Here is a 14,232-nt window from a genome sequence, read left to right on the forward strand (position 1 = left end):
TCGTGTGTGTGCTGCGTTACACTGGACCTTCCAAACACTGTGGTTACTCCCTGGGTGACTGTGTGTGTGTGATGCAATGATCACCGTAGTGATCGTCAGGCCTGTCTCTGCTAATGTATCTCTTATCTTAAGCTCAAGGTCGTTTTTGTGGACATTTGGCAGTTCATTTCGTGAGTGGATATGAAGAGCAGGTTAATCTTATGTAACTCACTTAGGCTCATTTGCAGAGTTATATGATGATTAACCTTACAAATATTGATGAGGTATATAATATTAATACTACTACTACTACTACTACTACTACTACTACTACTACTAATAATAATAATAATAATAATAATAATAATAATAATAATAATAAAAATATACATTGATTATATTACAATGTATGCTTATGCAACGTTGAGATCGATGATCGCTTATTACAATGCAAATATATAAGCATATATAAGGTGGGCTGTGGGAATTCAAAGATGCCTCTGTACTTGCGTAGAAAGTGGGCATAGTGAAGGCATCAGGAGGGAGACACAACGTGGCAATAGCCAGGCTACGAATGCAATATTGCACCACGTTACGGACCCTCTTGCAATGACCTAGAGGGAATGTGCACTATCCCAGCGGACCCAGACGTGGTGCTGGCCTCAGTCAGTGTAGATGTTCCTTATCTTGTGTCATGTTAAAAATGTGTATCAGTTGACGAAATGCCATTGTGATAGGCCTATACGCAGTATGTATTATAGCCTGAAATTTACTTGTGATAAACATATATATATGAACCTACTGCAAATAGACAGTATATAAAACTACGGAATATAAACTGATATGCAGTAAGTGCATCACAATTGAAGTGTATTTGGTAAAATACATTGTAAGAATTTCTCTAGTGTGGTATATACGGAAATAATTGAGATTGTTGATGCGTATAGAGGTTTTAAGGTAGACGTCTACGCGAGTATTGAGAGGCGGCCAGCGACCACAACAACAACATTGAGTGTGCGCGGCCGCTGGCCTCCACCTGTAGCCCCAGGCATATTACTCGCCTCTACGCCTCACCCCCTCTCATGGCATCATGGATAACACCCTACCAAACCCACCTCAAACTCCTGGTAAGTCTGGACGAGTGACGAGTTGCTGTGATGTTTGTGAGGGAGGGAGGGAAGGAGGAATTGATGTTGGGGGGTAGCGAGGTGTCGTCCCGCCACATAGTTGTTGTGAGTCATAAGGTGAAGGTCACGCTTGGTATGAGTCATAAGATGAAGGTCACGCTTCAAGCTTGGTATGAGTCATAAGGTGAAGGTCACGCTTCAAGCTTGGTATGAGTCATAAGGTGAAGGTCACGCTTCAAGCTTGGCATGAGTCATAAGGTGAAGGTCACGCTTCAAGCTTGGCATGAGTCATAAGGTGAAGGTCACGCTTCAAGCTTGGCATGAGTCATAAGGTGAAGGTCACGCTTCAAGCTTGACATGAGTCATAAGGTGAAGGTCACGCTTCAAGCTTGGCATGAGTCATAAGGTGAAGGTCACACTTCAAGCTTGGCATGGGTCATAAGATGGTCACGCTTCAGGTGAGCCAAGCATTCACTGAATTACTTGTGTTGTAGTTATGTCCTATCATTAATGTAGTCCTAATTAATTAGAAAGTCAGACACTATGCTGTTATTTTTTTCATGTTTAGGATCTTTATGTAGCTATGAATTAAAAGTGAACAGCACAACTATGTACATGTTATAATATACATGTGTCCTTTTGAATAGCTATGCTGTATCATAATTTAATAGAGACCTACGGTGCTGTGTATAATCACATACATGAATTATACAGCTGAAGTTTTGGTCAAATGAATGTGGATTTTTTTTAATATAAAATATAGAAGGTGCCTCAGCAATTCCTGATTACTCAGAATTGTTTAGAGCAGTAGAAAGTGATAGTTATGGTTAACAGTGAAGTGCCTTGGGTATAACAGTGATCTTATCCACATAGGCTAGCAAGTTTTGCATCGATGAGTTAAATACATCGTAGTCTTCCTTTAAACGTGACATTTGCATAGTTTAAGGGTTTCTACAGCATATTCCTTAATCTTTTTGTCACTAGTTTTGGCAAGGAAATTTAATGAAAATCTTCAAAATGCATAAAGTTAAAATTAACATGGAGTACAGTACTCTACAGGTGTGTTGAGAGTTATGACAACACACCTATAATCGTGTAATACGTGTTTTGGGTTAGGTAAAAAAAAAATTGTATATGATATATTGCAATGAAGTAATTCAGAATAGGATGATAGGTGTGATATGTATGCATGTACTGCATATAGAAATACTGTACAGAAAAGGATAACTTTTTCTATTATAAAAAATATAATTCTTCTAATATAATGATTTTTAACTTGCAGATGCATCTCCAGTTATGATGAGCCAATCGGAGTATAATTGTAATCTGGAAACTCATCAGGCTTTTGTGCAGGCCAAATCATTGGAGCTGGTAAGTTCTTTGAAGTTGTGACTAGGATAAAATATGTTGTCTTATGGCTAGGGCTGAGCTGCTGAATTTCTATTATCTCTGGAATGTATATGAATAAAAAATAGCCAAAATAACATTTACATATTCACTACAGTACATAATGGTATTCATTGTGTTGTTAATCTCTCCTCAGACACAACTGACGGAGCAGATAAAAAGTGTGCGCGAGAAAAAACAGCCATTAGCGCAGGTGAAGGAAACCTTGCAGCATGAAATCAACAGTGCAAATATAGCCATAAATACAATTTCAGAGGAAGTTACACACCTGAAGCAAAAGGTATGTACTACTCTATATGTGCACATTTTTTAAATTACACTATTGTAATATGCATATTAAAATGGTTGAATAGACTCCAAAGCATCAGCAATGATATGGAAAAGGAAATATTCTTCTCTGGCCGACTTGGTGACTGTATTCATACAACATGTTGCACTGCAGAGATTCTTGGATAATTAGTTTGTTTATAAATAATGTACATTGATGTCTCGGTTATCCAGATTTCCTCTCGGTGGAAATCTGGATGCATATTATAATTTTAATTATTTAAGCTTGTGTCCTAATTATACAATGTGGATTAGATGTCTGGATAAGTGAGGGAATCTTGATTTGTAGTACCAGTAAACTCTGATAATTTAACAAAGTTATTTCTTGACTATAGTACAATATACAGTACTGTACATTCCTTATTAATCTCTGGTCATTGGCCACTTCTGGCAAAAAACAAACTTTATTGCATGAAGCATGGAGTAAAACCAGTCCATTCTCAGCATAAAGTGATCCTAATTACTAGTCTCGTCATTAGGACACCTGGATGTTTATCTAAATACCCAATACTGTATTTGTAATGGTCTGAAAGCATATTAAAGTTCCAATAGTAGTTTACTTGTAAACTGGCAAAGGAACCTTTGTCCTAAATAGAAAATATTCTGAAGTTATATCTTTATAACCATTGGTTTAAAATATAAAAAGTTCATGCTTAACTAATTTTCTTTGAAATGGTCTGAAGAATTTGTTTGTCTGTAAATAACATTCTATGGGATACTCAAATAGTTTTCAAATTTTATATCTGACATTTGAGAATAATACACCATATTAACATAACCTAACCTTAACCTAACCATGAATAGGGAGTAGTTAATGATGCTAATTTCATTCTTGGTTTTGAAATGATTGTCCAGCCTACCTCCTCACTGAGGACAGGTTGCATAAAAATAGTTATTTTTTAGACGAGTCAAAATACATTACTGTAGTTTTAGTTTTGCATTGGTATTAATTTTAAATTTGCAAATATGCAAGATATCTAAAAGAAAAACTATTAAAAATATGGAACATACCAGGCTAGAGGAAACTATAAATCACAATTCATAATACTGCTTGGTTATTATATAAAAAAGTATAGTATATAGATTAACATAGCATTTAGAGATTTTGAGTCACTACTTGTATCTATTTCAAACAGCTCCTAGCAGAATTTGTATTACTGTATTAATGTAGAATTCATTGTGTACAGTAAACTAACATACATGTGATCAGAGGTTTATTGTTGCCATCTTTTAAAAAGACTAAAGTAATATATGTAGAACCTCGATTCAAGGAACTATATGGGACCGACCCCAGTTCATTGCAGTGAGGGATTTGTTGGGATTAGAGATGTCTCCAGGATGCATTTCCCATACTCTATATGCTGATATTACTTGAGCAAAATTTTAATTTCAACCTATAATATAATAGATAACTATCAAATGAACATGTCTCCAAACAAATTTAACCATATCTAGCTTATTTCTCATGTTCCCAGCCTCAAAACTCATTTTCAAAATGTAGCAGGACCATATCTGAGTGAACAAAAACCTTGCCAACTCAAAATTAAAACAAACCATAGAATTTGGTTTTAAATGTCCACAATAGCTTTCCCCAAGTCTCCAACTGTTTATTGTAATGTTGTCTATTTACAAAAATCATCAAAACCATGATTGGAACCATATTAATACCCCCTAATATTTCTGACACTCTAAGGGCTGATTTCACTGAGCAAAATTTTAATTTCAACCTGTCATATGAAGAGCAACAACAAAGAGAACCTGTCTGTAAAAGATTTAACCATCTAGTATATTTTCCACGCCCAAGTCTCGAAATCTCGTTTTCAAAAGAAAGGCGGCCCATATTTTACTGAATAAAAACCTCTGCAACTGGGGGAAAAAAACATAGAATTTGATTTAAATATGCTCAGTGGCTTTCCCAGGGCCCAACTTCTTGTAATGTTGCCTACATCTATGAACTTGGTCCCAACATCCTAAGCAAATCCCCACATCCCCTGCTTCAGGGAACTCTTGTTCTTTGAATCAGGTGAGTAAATCTGCCATGGAGTGTTTATTCCAACTGGAGATTAGCTGAATTGAGGTTCATTGAATCAAGATTCTACTCTATATACATAGTTTTGCGTATACATGTGAATATCAATACAGTATTCTTTATACAGAACAGTAGAAATGGGATGTATTGAATGTGGTGGCAGACAGTTATTGGTAACTGATATAGACAATATGTATGAAGTACAGTACAGGAAACTTATGCATTGCATAGAAAAGGCTGAATTCTAGGCAGCTACGTAGAAGACTTAGTTAAGACTGCTTGAGTGTGGAAGTATATCATTATCCAGAATGATTGTACCCATTATTAAAAGCATTAAAGGCATCTTTTTGTTTTCAGCTGCGGTATCATAGTGTAAAGCAGATTTATGGTAATATTGAGAGATTGGAGTACCAGCTGCGAAATAACAATTTCAAACCAAGGGAAGAGCAGAAAATTTTGGATGAAATATCTATGCTTCAGAGATCAGTCAAAACACTTCGGGAATATGAAGCTAAGCAGGTTAGTACAGTATTACTAGTATGTTGTATGTAATGTATATATATGAAATTGTGTGTGTGTGTATATGTGTGTGTGTGTGTGTGTATATATATATATATATATGTCGTACCTAGTAGCCAGAACGCACTTCTCAGCCTACTATGCAAGGCCCGATTTGCCTAATAAGCCAAGTTTTCATGAATTAATTGTTTTTCGACTAACTAACCTACCTAACCTAACCTAACTTTTTCGGATACCTAACCTAACCTAACCTATAAAGATAGGTTAGGTTAGGTTAGGTAGGGTTGGTTAGGTTCGGTCATATATCTACGTTAATTTTAACTCCAATAAAAAAAAATTACCTCATACATAATGAAATGGGTAGCTTTATCATTTCATAAGAAAAAAAATTGAGAAAATATATTAATTCATGAAAACTTGGCTTATTAAGCAAATCAGGCCTTGCATAGTAGGCCGAGAAGTGCATTCTGGCTACTAGGTACGACATTATATATATATATATATATATATATATATATATATATATATATATATATATATATATATATATATATATATATATATATATATATATATATATATATATATATATATATATATATATATATATATATATATATATATATATATATATATATATATATATATATATATATATATATATATATATATATATATATATATATATATATATATATATATATATATATATATATATATATATATATATATATATATATATATATATATATATATATATATATATATATATATATATATATATATATATATATATATATATATATATATATATATATATATATATATATATATATATATATATATATATATATATAATGCATGCATTGCACAAAGAAATCAAATTAACATGATGTATCAATGGGAATCAGTAGGTGCCATTAGGAGGATTATTCTAATGCAGTTGTTTGGGATAAAGTTTCCTTTCTGTTATCAATTAAACTGCAACAATTACTTGGTTTTATATAATGGAAAATACTATTTAGAAACTAAGGAAACAAATGTTTCAGGCTGAGAACAAAAAGTATCGTGGAGAGCGAGCGAGGCTTATCGAGGAGCGCAATAATAATTACTCCAAGATCAGAGCACTGTATTCACAAGAAGATGAAATGAAGAAGAAAATAGCTGGTGTCCGAGGAGATATAACGTCAAATAAAAAGAGTAAGTGGATCCTATCAATTTAATTTTGTCTTGTACAGCTTTGCCAATATTAGTTGATTATGGAGTAGTTGACTGGGAAAAGGACACACCAAACCTCTCCCTTTGGCTACCTTGATTCCCACAGTCTTGCCCTGGGGTCTTTCTCCAGACTTAAATAGATGTTCCTTCCTCTTGATTGACTTTGGTTCCACCACATATTCTTAGGACAATTGTGCATTTGCACTCAGTTTGCATATTCTTGCATACATTCTCCAAAGTGATAGATGAAGGTAGAAATTGTTGTCACGAATAACCATATTATACTAGTTATTCAAAATTCTACTATTTATGAGTTATTAATTTAAATTTGAGTCTACATTTGTTTCTGTTAATGAACATGCTACTTATGATTCAGGTATTTTGTCAAACCAATCCATAATGCTCAAGCATTGAGTCATAATGTCCTCCTCTAATGATGCTCCAATGTCACTTTAGCCTAGTTTTGATGTAAGGTTTTAACTGTTCTGCCACAGTATTCAGGTGTATATCTGACAGTTGGTAACAATTATTTCATAAATTATAATAATTAAATGCTTCCTTTCATTCCACCAGCTATTGAACAACTTAGACAAATGAAACCTGCATTGGAACAAGTCTGGATGGCCAATCATCAAAAGCAGCAAGCTGTACGTAACAAGCGATATGAGGAGAAAAAACGTTTACGACAAGAATTGACAAGAGAGCGCCATGAAGAAAGACGAAAACTATGGTAAGTAGTTGTATAATTATATTGTACGTGCACTTAATATTGTTGGAAAAGTCTTGAAATCTTATTTATGTTGAATTACATGTGCTCAGGCTGCTTGCATACAACAGTACAATAAATCAGCTGCAGCTGGTAGCAAAAATTGGTCGAGCAGTTATCTTTAGAGCACTGTATTATGTACGTAGAAATTATGTTTGTAGGAATGGTAAGAATGAGCATATTTTAATTATTGCAGTACTGACATTTGGGTATTTGTCCATTTGATAATATTTTCTTCATTAGAATTTTGCAGTATGTGGTTTGAATTTGATTACTGTTGCAATAATTGTGGTGCATGTGAATAAGTTAAATATTTAATTTGAGTAGTACTTGGTTTATTGTTGCATTACACAGCTGCTCTTCATTGCTTGCAATATCTGTAATGCATATACACTTTATTGGAAGAGTACATGCATTGTACACTTTTGATGTGCTGCCTTTGTTATCATTCTGTGAAAACACACTCCATTAGTTGTTATTAATACAAACAGATGGCATTTGATTTAGCAGTGTGAAGGTATTTTGGCCACTTGCAAATTGTTAATGAAGAGTGCACTTTTAAACACCTTTGCTGTTCCATCCCCTACTTTCACTTTCAAGAACCTTTCGTGTAGTAAACTAGAGATGTATTTGTTGTACTCCTACAAAATATTTCTGCCAGAGAATGAACCAATATATAGTATAAAATTTATTAAATTTTAATGATTATTAAAACAGCTGCCCTAAGAATCTCGGTTTCAAATTTATTTACACCACTATCTTCATCCTATTTCAAACTACTTTCATGGAGTAGGAAGGCATCTGCCTGAAAGAATTGAGACGTCTAGAAAAGAATCAAAAGTTACAAACAGATGCCCCATTCATTTCCTGGTGTTCTATAATAAATACTACAGTATCATGTAGGATCAGCACAGCCACACTCCAGCAAAGCATCCAAAGCAACACGCATCTGCTTCATACAGCTATTTGTAAAGATCTTCCTATGAGTTATTTGTAAATTTATAGGTCAAATGTTCCTCCTTAACAAATTGGTTCAGAGAACTGTGGTAATATTTCCTACCACGTCTTGTGCTCTGCCATACTTAATTCCTACTTCTGTGCATGCTCACTTTCTGTCCATCTTCTTAGCCTGTCTCCTCTTACCTTTAAATTGGCTTGAATACTCAGAATATACTTCACCTCTCTGTAACTACTTGATTTTTTTAATGTCTAAAATAAAAATGTATACTGTAAATGAAATTTAGTCATTTAAATATTGTTACAATTAATAATCTTTATTTCCAGGGAAGAATACGAGGCAAGTAAAGAACCTTACGAAGAGCAAAAACACTTGTGCCGGGTACTTATCTCGTATTTACAGTCTTCAGTGGGTGGTACCACTCCTGCTACACCAGCATCTTCATCTAGCCTGCTCCTATTTCCTGATACCCCAAGTCAAACACCAGTTACCACACCATCTACCCCAAGGTCAACCAATTTTCCATCTCCAAGTGCTTCAACCAAAATACCAATTACTGCGTCGTGTTCAAAAGAGTTACCTAGCGGCCAACTCGTTTCCGATGATACAAGTACTCTAAACCAACCATCAACCTCTACAGAGACTAGAAATATTTCCTTAATGCTTCCACCAGATACTTCAGGCTCCTATTATTCAAAGCCAAAGGATGAGGAAGGTGGTTTCATTAGGGTTAGTAAACGGCATAAGGCAAAGGCAAAACGAGATCATAGATTGGCAAACCGTGTCAAGGACTTGCCTCACACACCTGATGTCATAATGAAGTTCAGTAAACTTTCCATAACTCCTCCAAAAAATACTGATGAAGTAACATCTGCAATTGTTTCCTTACAAGATTGCTTGCAACATTTCCATGTGTTATCTTTAAGTGAAACTAATCAGATACCAGTGGAAGAGAAATCGGAAGATGCAAGAGCAGTTAATGAAGTAAAATGTTCAAGACCTTCCAGTTTGTGTGTGAAAGAGAGAAATTACAATGGATCCACAGAGCACAACACAGCATCAAGTTTAGAGAAAGATAAAAATTACATTGGATCCATAGAGCACAATACAGTATCAAGTTCAGTTGCCTCATCTAGTACGACTGACTTTGAGAGCAGTTCTGCAGCTACTTTCTCCTCAAATTTCCAGCAGCATACAACTACCAGTACAATACCTCTCATTAAGGTAGATTCACCAGGTGTATCTTGGGCAGCTGCTGTGGCCACAGAACAATATTCTGGTAGTGATGTCCTTAGTAATACACTTCAGAGAGCAATAGGGCCAAACCATGTTGTGCAACCTAAGCTCAATACTATGCCAGATATTTCTTCAGAAACTAAAAATGCTATACAGATTCAACCTTTGTATAATGGTGTCCATCATTCAATAAATATAATAATGGGGCAGAATCATTTAACACGTCATAATGGGAATATTGTGCCAGATATTTCATTAGAAATGAATTGTAATGATATTATTTCTCAAGGAAACAATGAGTCTTTCTTCTCTATGCCTGTATCATATCCCAGTAGTTTTGTAGAGCTAAACAATAATGCTAGTTTTAGCTATGCTGAAGTAGCTGCCAAAGTTAAACCAAGCACTCCTGACTACTGAACTGTACTTGGGATCAAAATGCTTACTAGTTATGAATTTAGGTTTGACTGAAGTTATAATAGATGACATATATTGTATATTTATATAAACTGATAAAAATGCACATTGTCTAGTCATTAATTTAAGAAGATATTATAATTTGTAAATATTTTATTGTTATACGGTACTAATACAGTATTATGCATTTTATTCAATTGTTATAAATTTCTATTGTTATATGTAGTTGTTTTATGAAAACAAATTATCAATTAAATGCAATAATATTTTATTTATTATTTTTTTTAACCTTACAATCAATAATATACAGAATATCAGTAGTAGTGGGGTATTCAATTTTGAAATTATAAATATTCTTTGCTTTAACATTGATCACCTAAGGGCTCTGTGCTTTATGTTCAAGTAACAGCATATTAAAATGTTTAATGAGGTAAAAATGTTACCCTCGGGGTTACACAATGATAGCAGGGTATAGTAGTTGACAATTTATTATTTGTTCTAATTTTGTAATGTCTCTTGCCCTAACTGATGTAGGCTTTATTGCTTTGAAAGGGTTAACTGCATATAGTAATGCATGGCAAAATAAGTTGTTGACAATTTATACAGTATATGAATTATTGTTTTTCTACTTTATTTTTTTTTAGTCTAAAATTGGTTTAAATATTGAATTAAAAACTAATTTACATACACTGTACAGTACTGTACAGAAATACAATTTTTCTACAGATTTGCAGATTTCATGGTCCAGCTGATTTGTATTCAGTACAGTATGCTCAGATTTTGTACGAATATTGGGAGAAAATTTGTAGTGGACAAGGAGATAAGGGGCCTGACGGCTGAGTGGACAGCGCTCAGTGTTTGTAGTCCTAAGGTTCCAGGTTCGATCCCCAGCAGAGGCTGAAACAAATGGGCAGAGTTTCTTTCACCCTGATGCAACTGTTCACCAAGCAGTAAATAGTTACCTGGGAGTTAGACAGCTGCCATGGGCTGCTTCCTGGGGATGTGTAACAAAAAAAAAAAGGAGGCCTGGTCAAGGACCAGGCTGCAGGGATGCTAAGCCCAGAAATCAGAAAAAAGGGTTGCAGATATTCCGTTTTTTGTGTTTTCTTGCAATTATTTCCTTTTGTGATGTCCTTTTTAATCGTATACTGTATTTTTTTTTGGCACATGAGTGAAATGCAATGTGCAAATATAATGGGTAAATACTGGTTCGGTAACAGGGTTGTTGATTTGTGGAAGCAATTACCGCGTAACGTGGTGGAGGTGGGGTCCCTCGATTGTTTCAAGCGTGGGTTGGACATGTATATGAGTGGGATTGGGTGGTTATAGATAGTAGCTGCCTCGTATGGGCCAATAGGCCTTCTGCAGTTACCTTTGTTCTTATGATCTTATGCAAAAGTTTTCAAAGCAACATCACCTTGGTGCAGCATTCCTGTCAGAGTGGGAAAATGTTGTAAGTGGAGTGCCTCAAGGCTCTGTCCTGGGACCTCTGTTGTTTATAATATATATAAATGATTTAGATTCAGGTTTGAGTAGCAACATTTGCAAATTTGCCGATGATACGAAAATCGGTAGGGAAATTAATTCGGAGGAGGACTCACTATCACTTCAAGTTGATCTAGATAGGGTTTTGAAATGGTCAAAGGATTGGCAGATGCAGTTTAATGCTGATAAATGTAAAGTTCTGAGGTTAGGTAATGATGATAGAGTTACAAGATACGAGCTAGATGGTGTTGTGATTGCGAAGTCGGATTGCGAAAGGGATCTGGGAGTTATGATTAGTAAGAATTTAAAACAAAAGGATCAATGCATAAATGTTCGTAATAAGGCAAATCGGACACTTGGATTTATTAATCGCAGCGTTAGTAACAAGACACCTGGTGTGGTTCTCAAGCTATATCTTGCTCTAGTTAGGCCCCATTTAGATTATGCAGTTCAGTTTTGGTCGCCATATTATAGAATGGATATAAATTCACTTGAACGTGTCCAGCGTAGGATGACTAAGTTAATTCCCCAAATTAGAAATCTTTCATATGAAGAAAGATTAACAAAGCTTAAGTTGCATTCACTGGAAAGGCGAAGAGTTAGGGGTGACATGATAGAGGTTTACAAGTGGATGAATGGACATAACCGGGGGGATATTAATAGGGTATTAAAAGTATCAACACAGGACAGAACACGAAACAATGGATATACATTGGATAAGTTTAGATTTAGGAAAGACTTGGGTAAATACTGGTTCAGTAACAGGGTTGTTGATTTGTGGAACCAATTGCCGCGTAACATTGTGGAGGTGGGGTCCCTCGATTGTTTCAAGCACGGGTTGGACAAGTATATGAGTGGGATTGGGTGGTTATAGAATAGGAGCTGCCTCGTATGGGCCAACAGGCCTTCTGCAGTTACCTTTGTTCTTATGTTCTTATGTTCTTCTTATGTTCCTGAGTTAAAGATCTTAGTGATGCTCTTGCTTAGACTAATGTAATGTTCAGTTTTGGTCGCCGTACTCTATAATGGATATAAATTCACTTGAACGTGTCCAGCGTAGGATGACAAAGTTAATTCCCCAAATTAGAAATCTTTCATATGAAGAAAGATTAACAAAGCTTAAATTGCATTCATTGGAAAGGCGAAGAGCTAGGGGTGACATGATAGAGGTTTACAAGTGGATTAATGGACATAACAAAGGGGATATTAATAGGGTATTAAAAGTAGGACATAAGAACAAAGGCAACTGCAGAAGGCCTATTGGCTCATACGAGGCAGCTCCAATCTATAACCACCCAATCCCACTCATATACATGTCCAACCAATCGAGGGATCCCACCTCCACCTGTTATATCAACACAAGACAGAACACGAAACAATGGATATAAATTGGATAAGTTTAGATTTAGGAAAGACTTGGATAAATACTGGTTCGGTAACAGGGTTGTTGATTTGTGGAACCAATTACCGAGTAACGTGGTGGAGGTGGGGTCCCTCGATTGTTTCAAGCGCGGGTTGGACATGTATATGAGTGGGATTGGGTGGTTATAGATAAGAGCTGCCTCGTATGAGCCAATAGGCCTTCTGCAGTTACCTTTGTTCTAATGCTCTTACATCTACTTATGAATGGACATAACAAAGGGGATATTAATAGGGTATTAAAAGTATCAACACAAGACAGAACACGAAAAAATGGGTATAAATTGGATAAGTTTAGATTTTGGAAAGATTTGGGATGTTGGTTCGGTAACAGGGTTGTTGATTTATGGAACCAATTACCGCGTAACGTGGTGGAGGTGGGGTTCCTCAATTGTTTCAAACGTGGGTTGGACATGTATATGAGTGGGATTGGATGGTTATAAATAGGAGATGCTTCGTATGCGCCAATAGGCCTTCTGCAGTTACACACAAGAACACAAGAATGAAGGTAACTGCAGAAGGCCTTTTGGCTCATACGAGGAAGCTCCTATTTATAACCACCCAATCCCACTCATATACATGTCCAACCCACATTTGAAACAATCGAGGGACCCCACCTCCACCACGTTATGCGGTAATTGGTTTCACAAATCAACAACCCTGTTACCGAACCAGTATTTACCCAAGTCTTTCCTAAATCTAAACTTATCCAATTTATACCCATTGTTTCGTGTTCTGTCTTCTGTTGATACTTTTAATACCCTATTAATATCCCCTTTGTTATGTCCATTCATCCACTTGAAAACCTCTATCGTGTCACCCCTAACTTTTTGCCTTTCCAGTGAATGCTACTTTCATTCTTATGTTCTTAATTACTGTAAATGTACGTATATCATATATGTATGAATGAGAACATCCGTTGAAGTCAGTGTTCGTTCGCATTAGACATTAAAGATATCCTAAAATCAGGCCCAGTACACACACACGATAATTCTAATCGTCTTTTTTCGACTTATCTCTTCAACAACTGGTAGGAGAGAGAGAGTGGCGAGAGAAAGAGAGAGCGTGTAGAGGAGACCAGAGGCGGGGAGGACTCGGAGACATTGTTGTTATGGGTTGAAAACCCGTTCTCGCAAATTTAATAAGTCAATATTGACTTATTAAATATGTGCATAGGTGACATACTGATTTTTGAGCCGAATTCTGTCTCCTTGCATATATTTGGAGTTAGAAATTACGACTTTTTATACCGAAAATATGCCAATTACTGAAAACAGCCATGGGTCACATTTTTGGCCAAACCCTGGTCCGTAGATAAAGACTATATATAATTTATCTATTCTGAAAT

The 14,232-nt window shown here is 35.5% G+C and overlaps 1 protein-coding gene across 2 annotated transcripts; it reads left to right on the forward strand.

Moving 5' to 3' along the window:
• Positions 1 to 608: 608 nt before the first annotated feature.
• LOC123772977 (uncharacterized) lies at positions 609 to 10,251 on the forward strand. 2 transcript variants are annotated; one of them, XM_045766411.2, is made up of 7 exons: positions 609 to 1,106; positions 2,389 to 2,477; positions 2,650 to 2,793; positions 5,227 to 5,388; positions 6,438 to 6,588; positions 7,180 to 7,336; positions 8,657 to 10,251. In XM_045766411.2, exons 1-7 carry the CDS (start codon positions 1,070 to 1,072, stop codon positions 9,981 to 9,983), a joined length of 2,067 nt encoding a protein of 688 aa, XP_045622367.2. In that variant the 5' UTR covers positions 609 to 1,069; the 3' UTR covers positions 9,984 to 10,251. The 2 variants fall into 2 exon arrangements, with proteins under 2 accessions (XP_045622367.2, XP_045622366.2); XM_045766410.2 differs by having other exon boundaries at positions 634 to 727.
• Positions 10,252 to 14,232: the final 3,981 nt, after the last annotated feature.

The sequence above is a fragment of the Procambarus clarkii genome, chromosome 81, assembly GCF_040958095.1.
Source record: "Procambarus clarkii isolate CNS0578487 chromosome 81, FALCON_Pclarkii_2.0, whole genome shotgun sequence".
Classification (NCBI taxonomy): domain Eukaryota; kingdom Metazoa; phylum Arthropoda; class Malacostraca; order Decapoda; family Cambaridae; genus Procambarus; species Procambarus clarkii.

What these genes read in the sequence shown, in the direction of transcription:
- LOC123772977 (XM_045766410.2), top strand. Translation starts at nt 655, where the DNA reads ATGTTCCTTATCTTGTGTCATGTTAAAAATGTGTATCAGTTGACGAAA. An exon ending in GGGAATATGAAGCTAAGCAG is followed by an intron (nt 5,389 to 6,437) that starts GTTAGTACAGTA and finishes CAAATGTTTCAG; the next exon opens with GCTGAGAACAAAAAGTATCG. An exon ending in GAAGAAAGACGAAAACTATG is followed by an intron (nt 7,337 to 8,656) that starts GTAAGTAGTTGT and finishes CTTTATTTCCAG; the next exon opens with GGAAGAATACGAGGCAAGTA.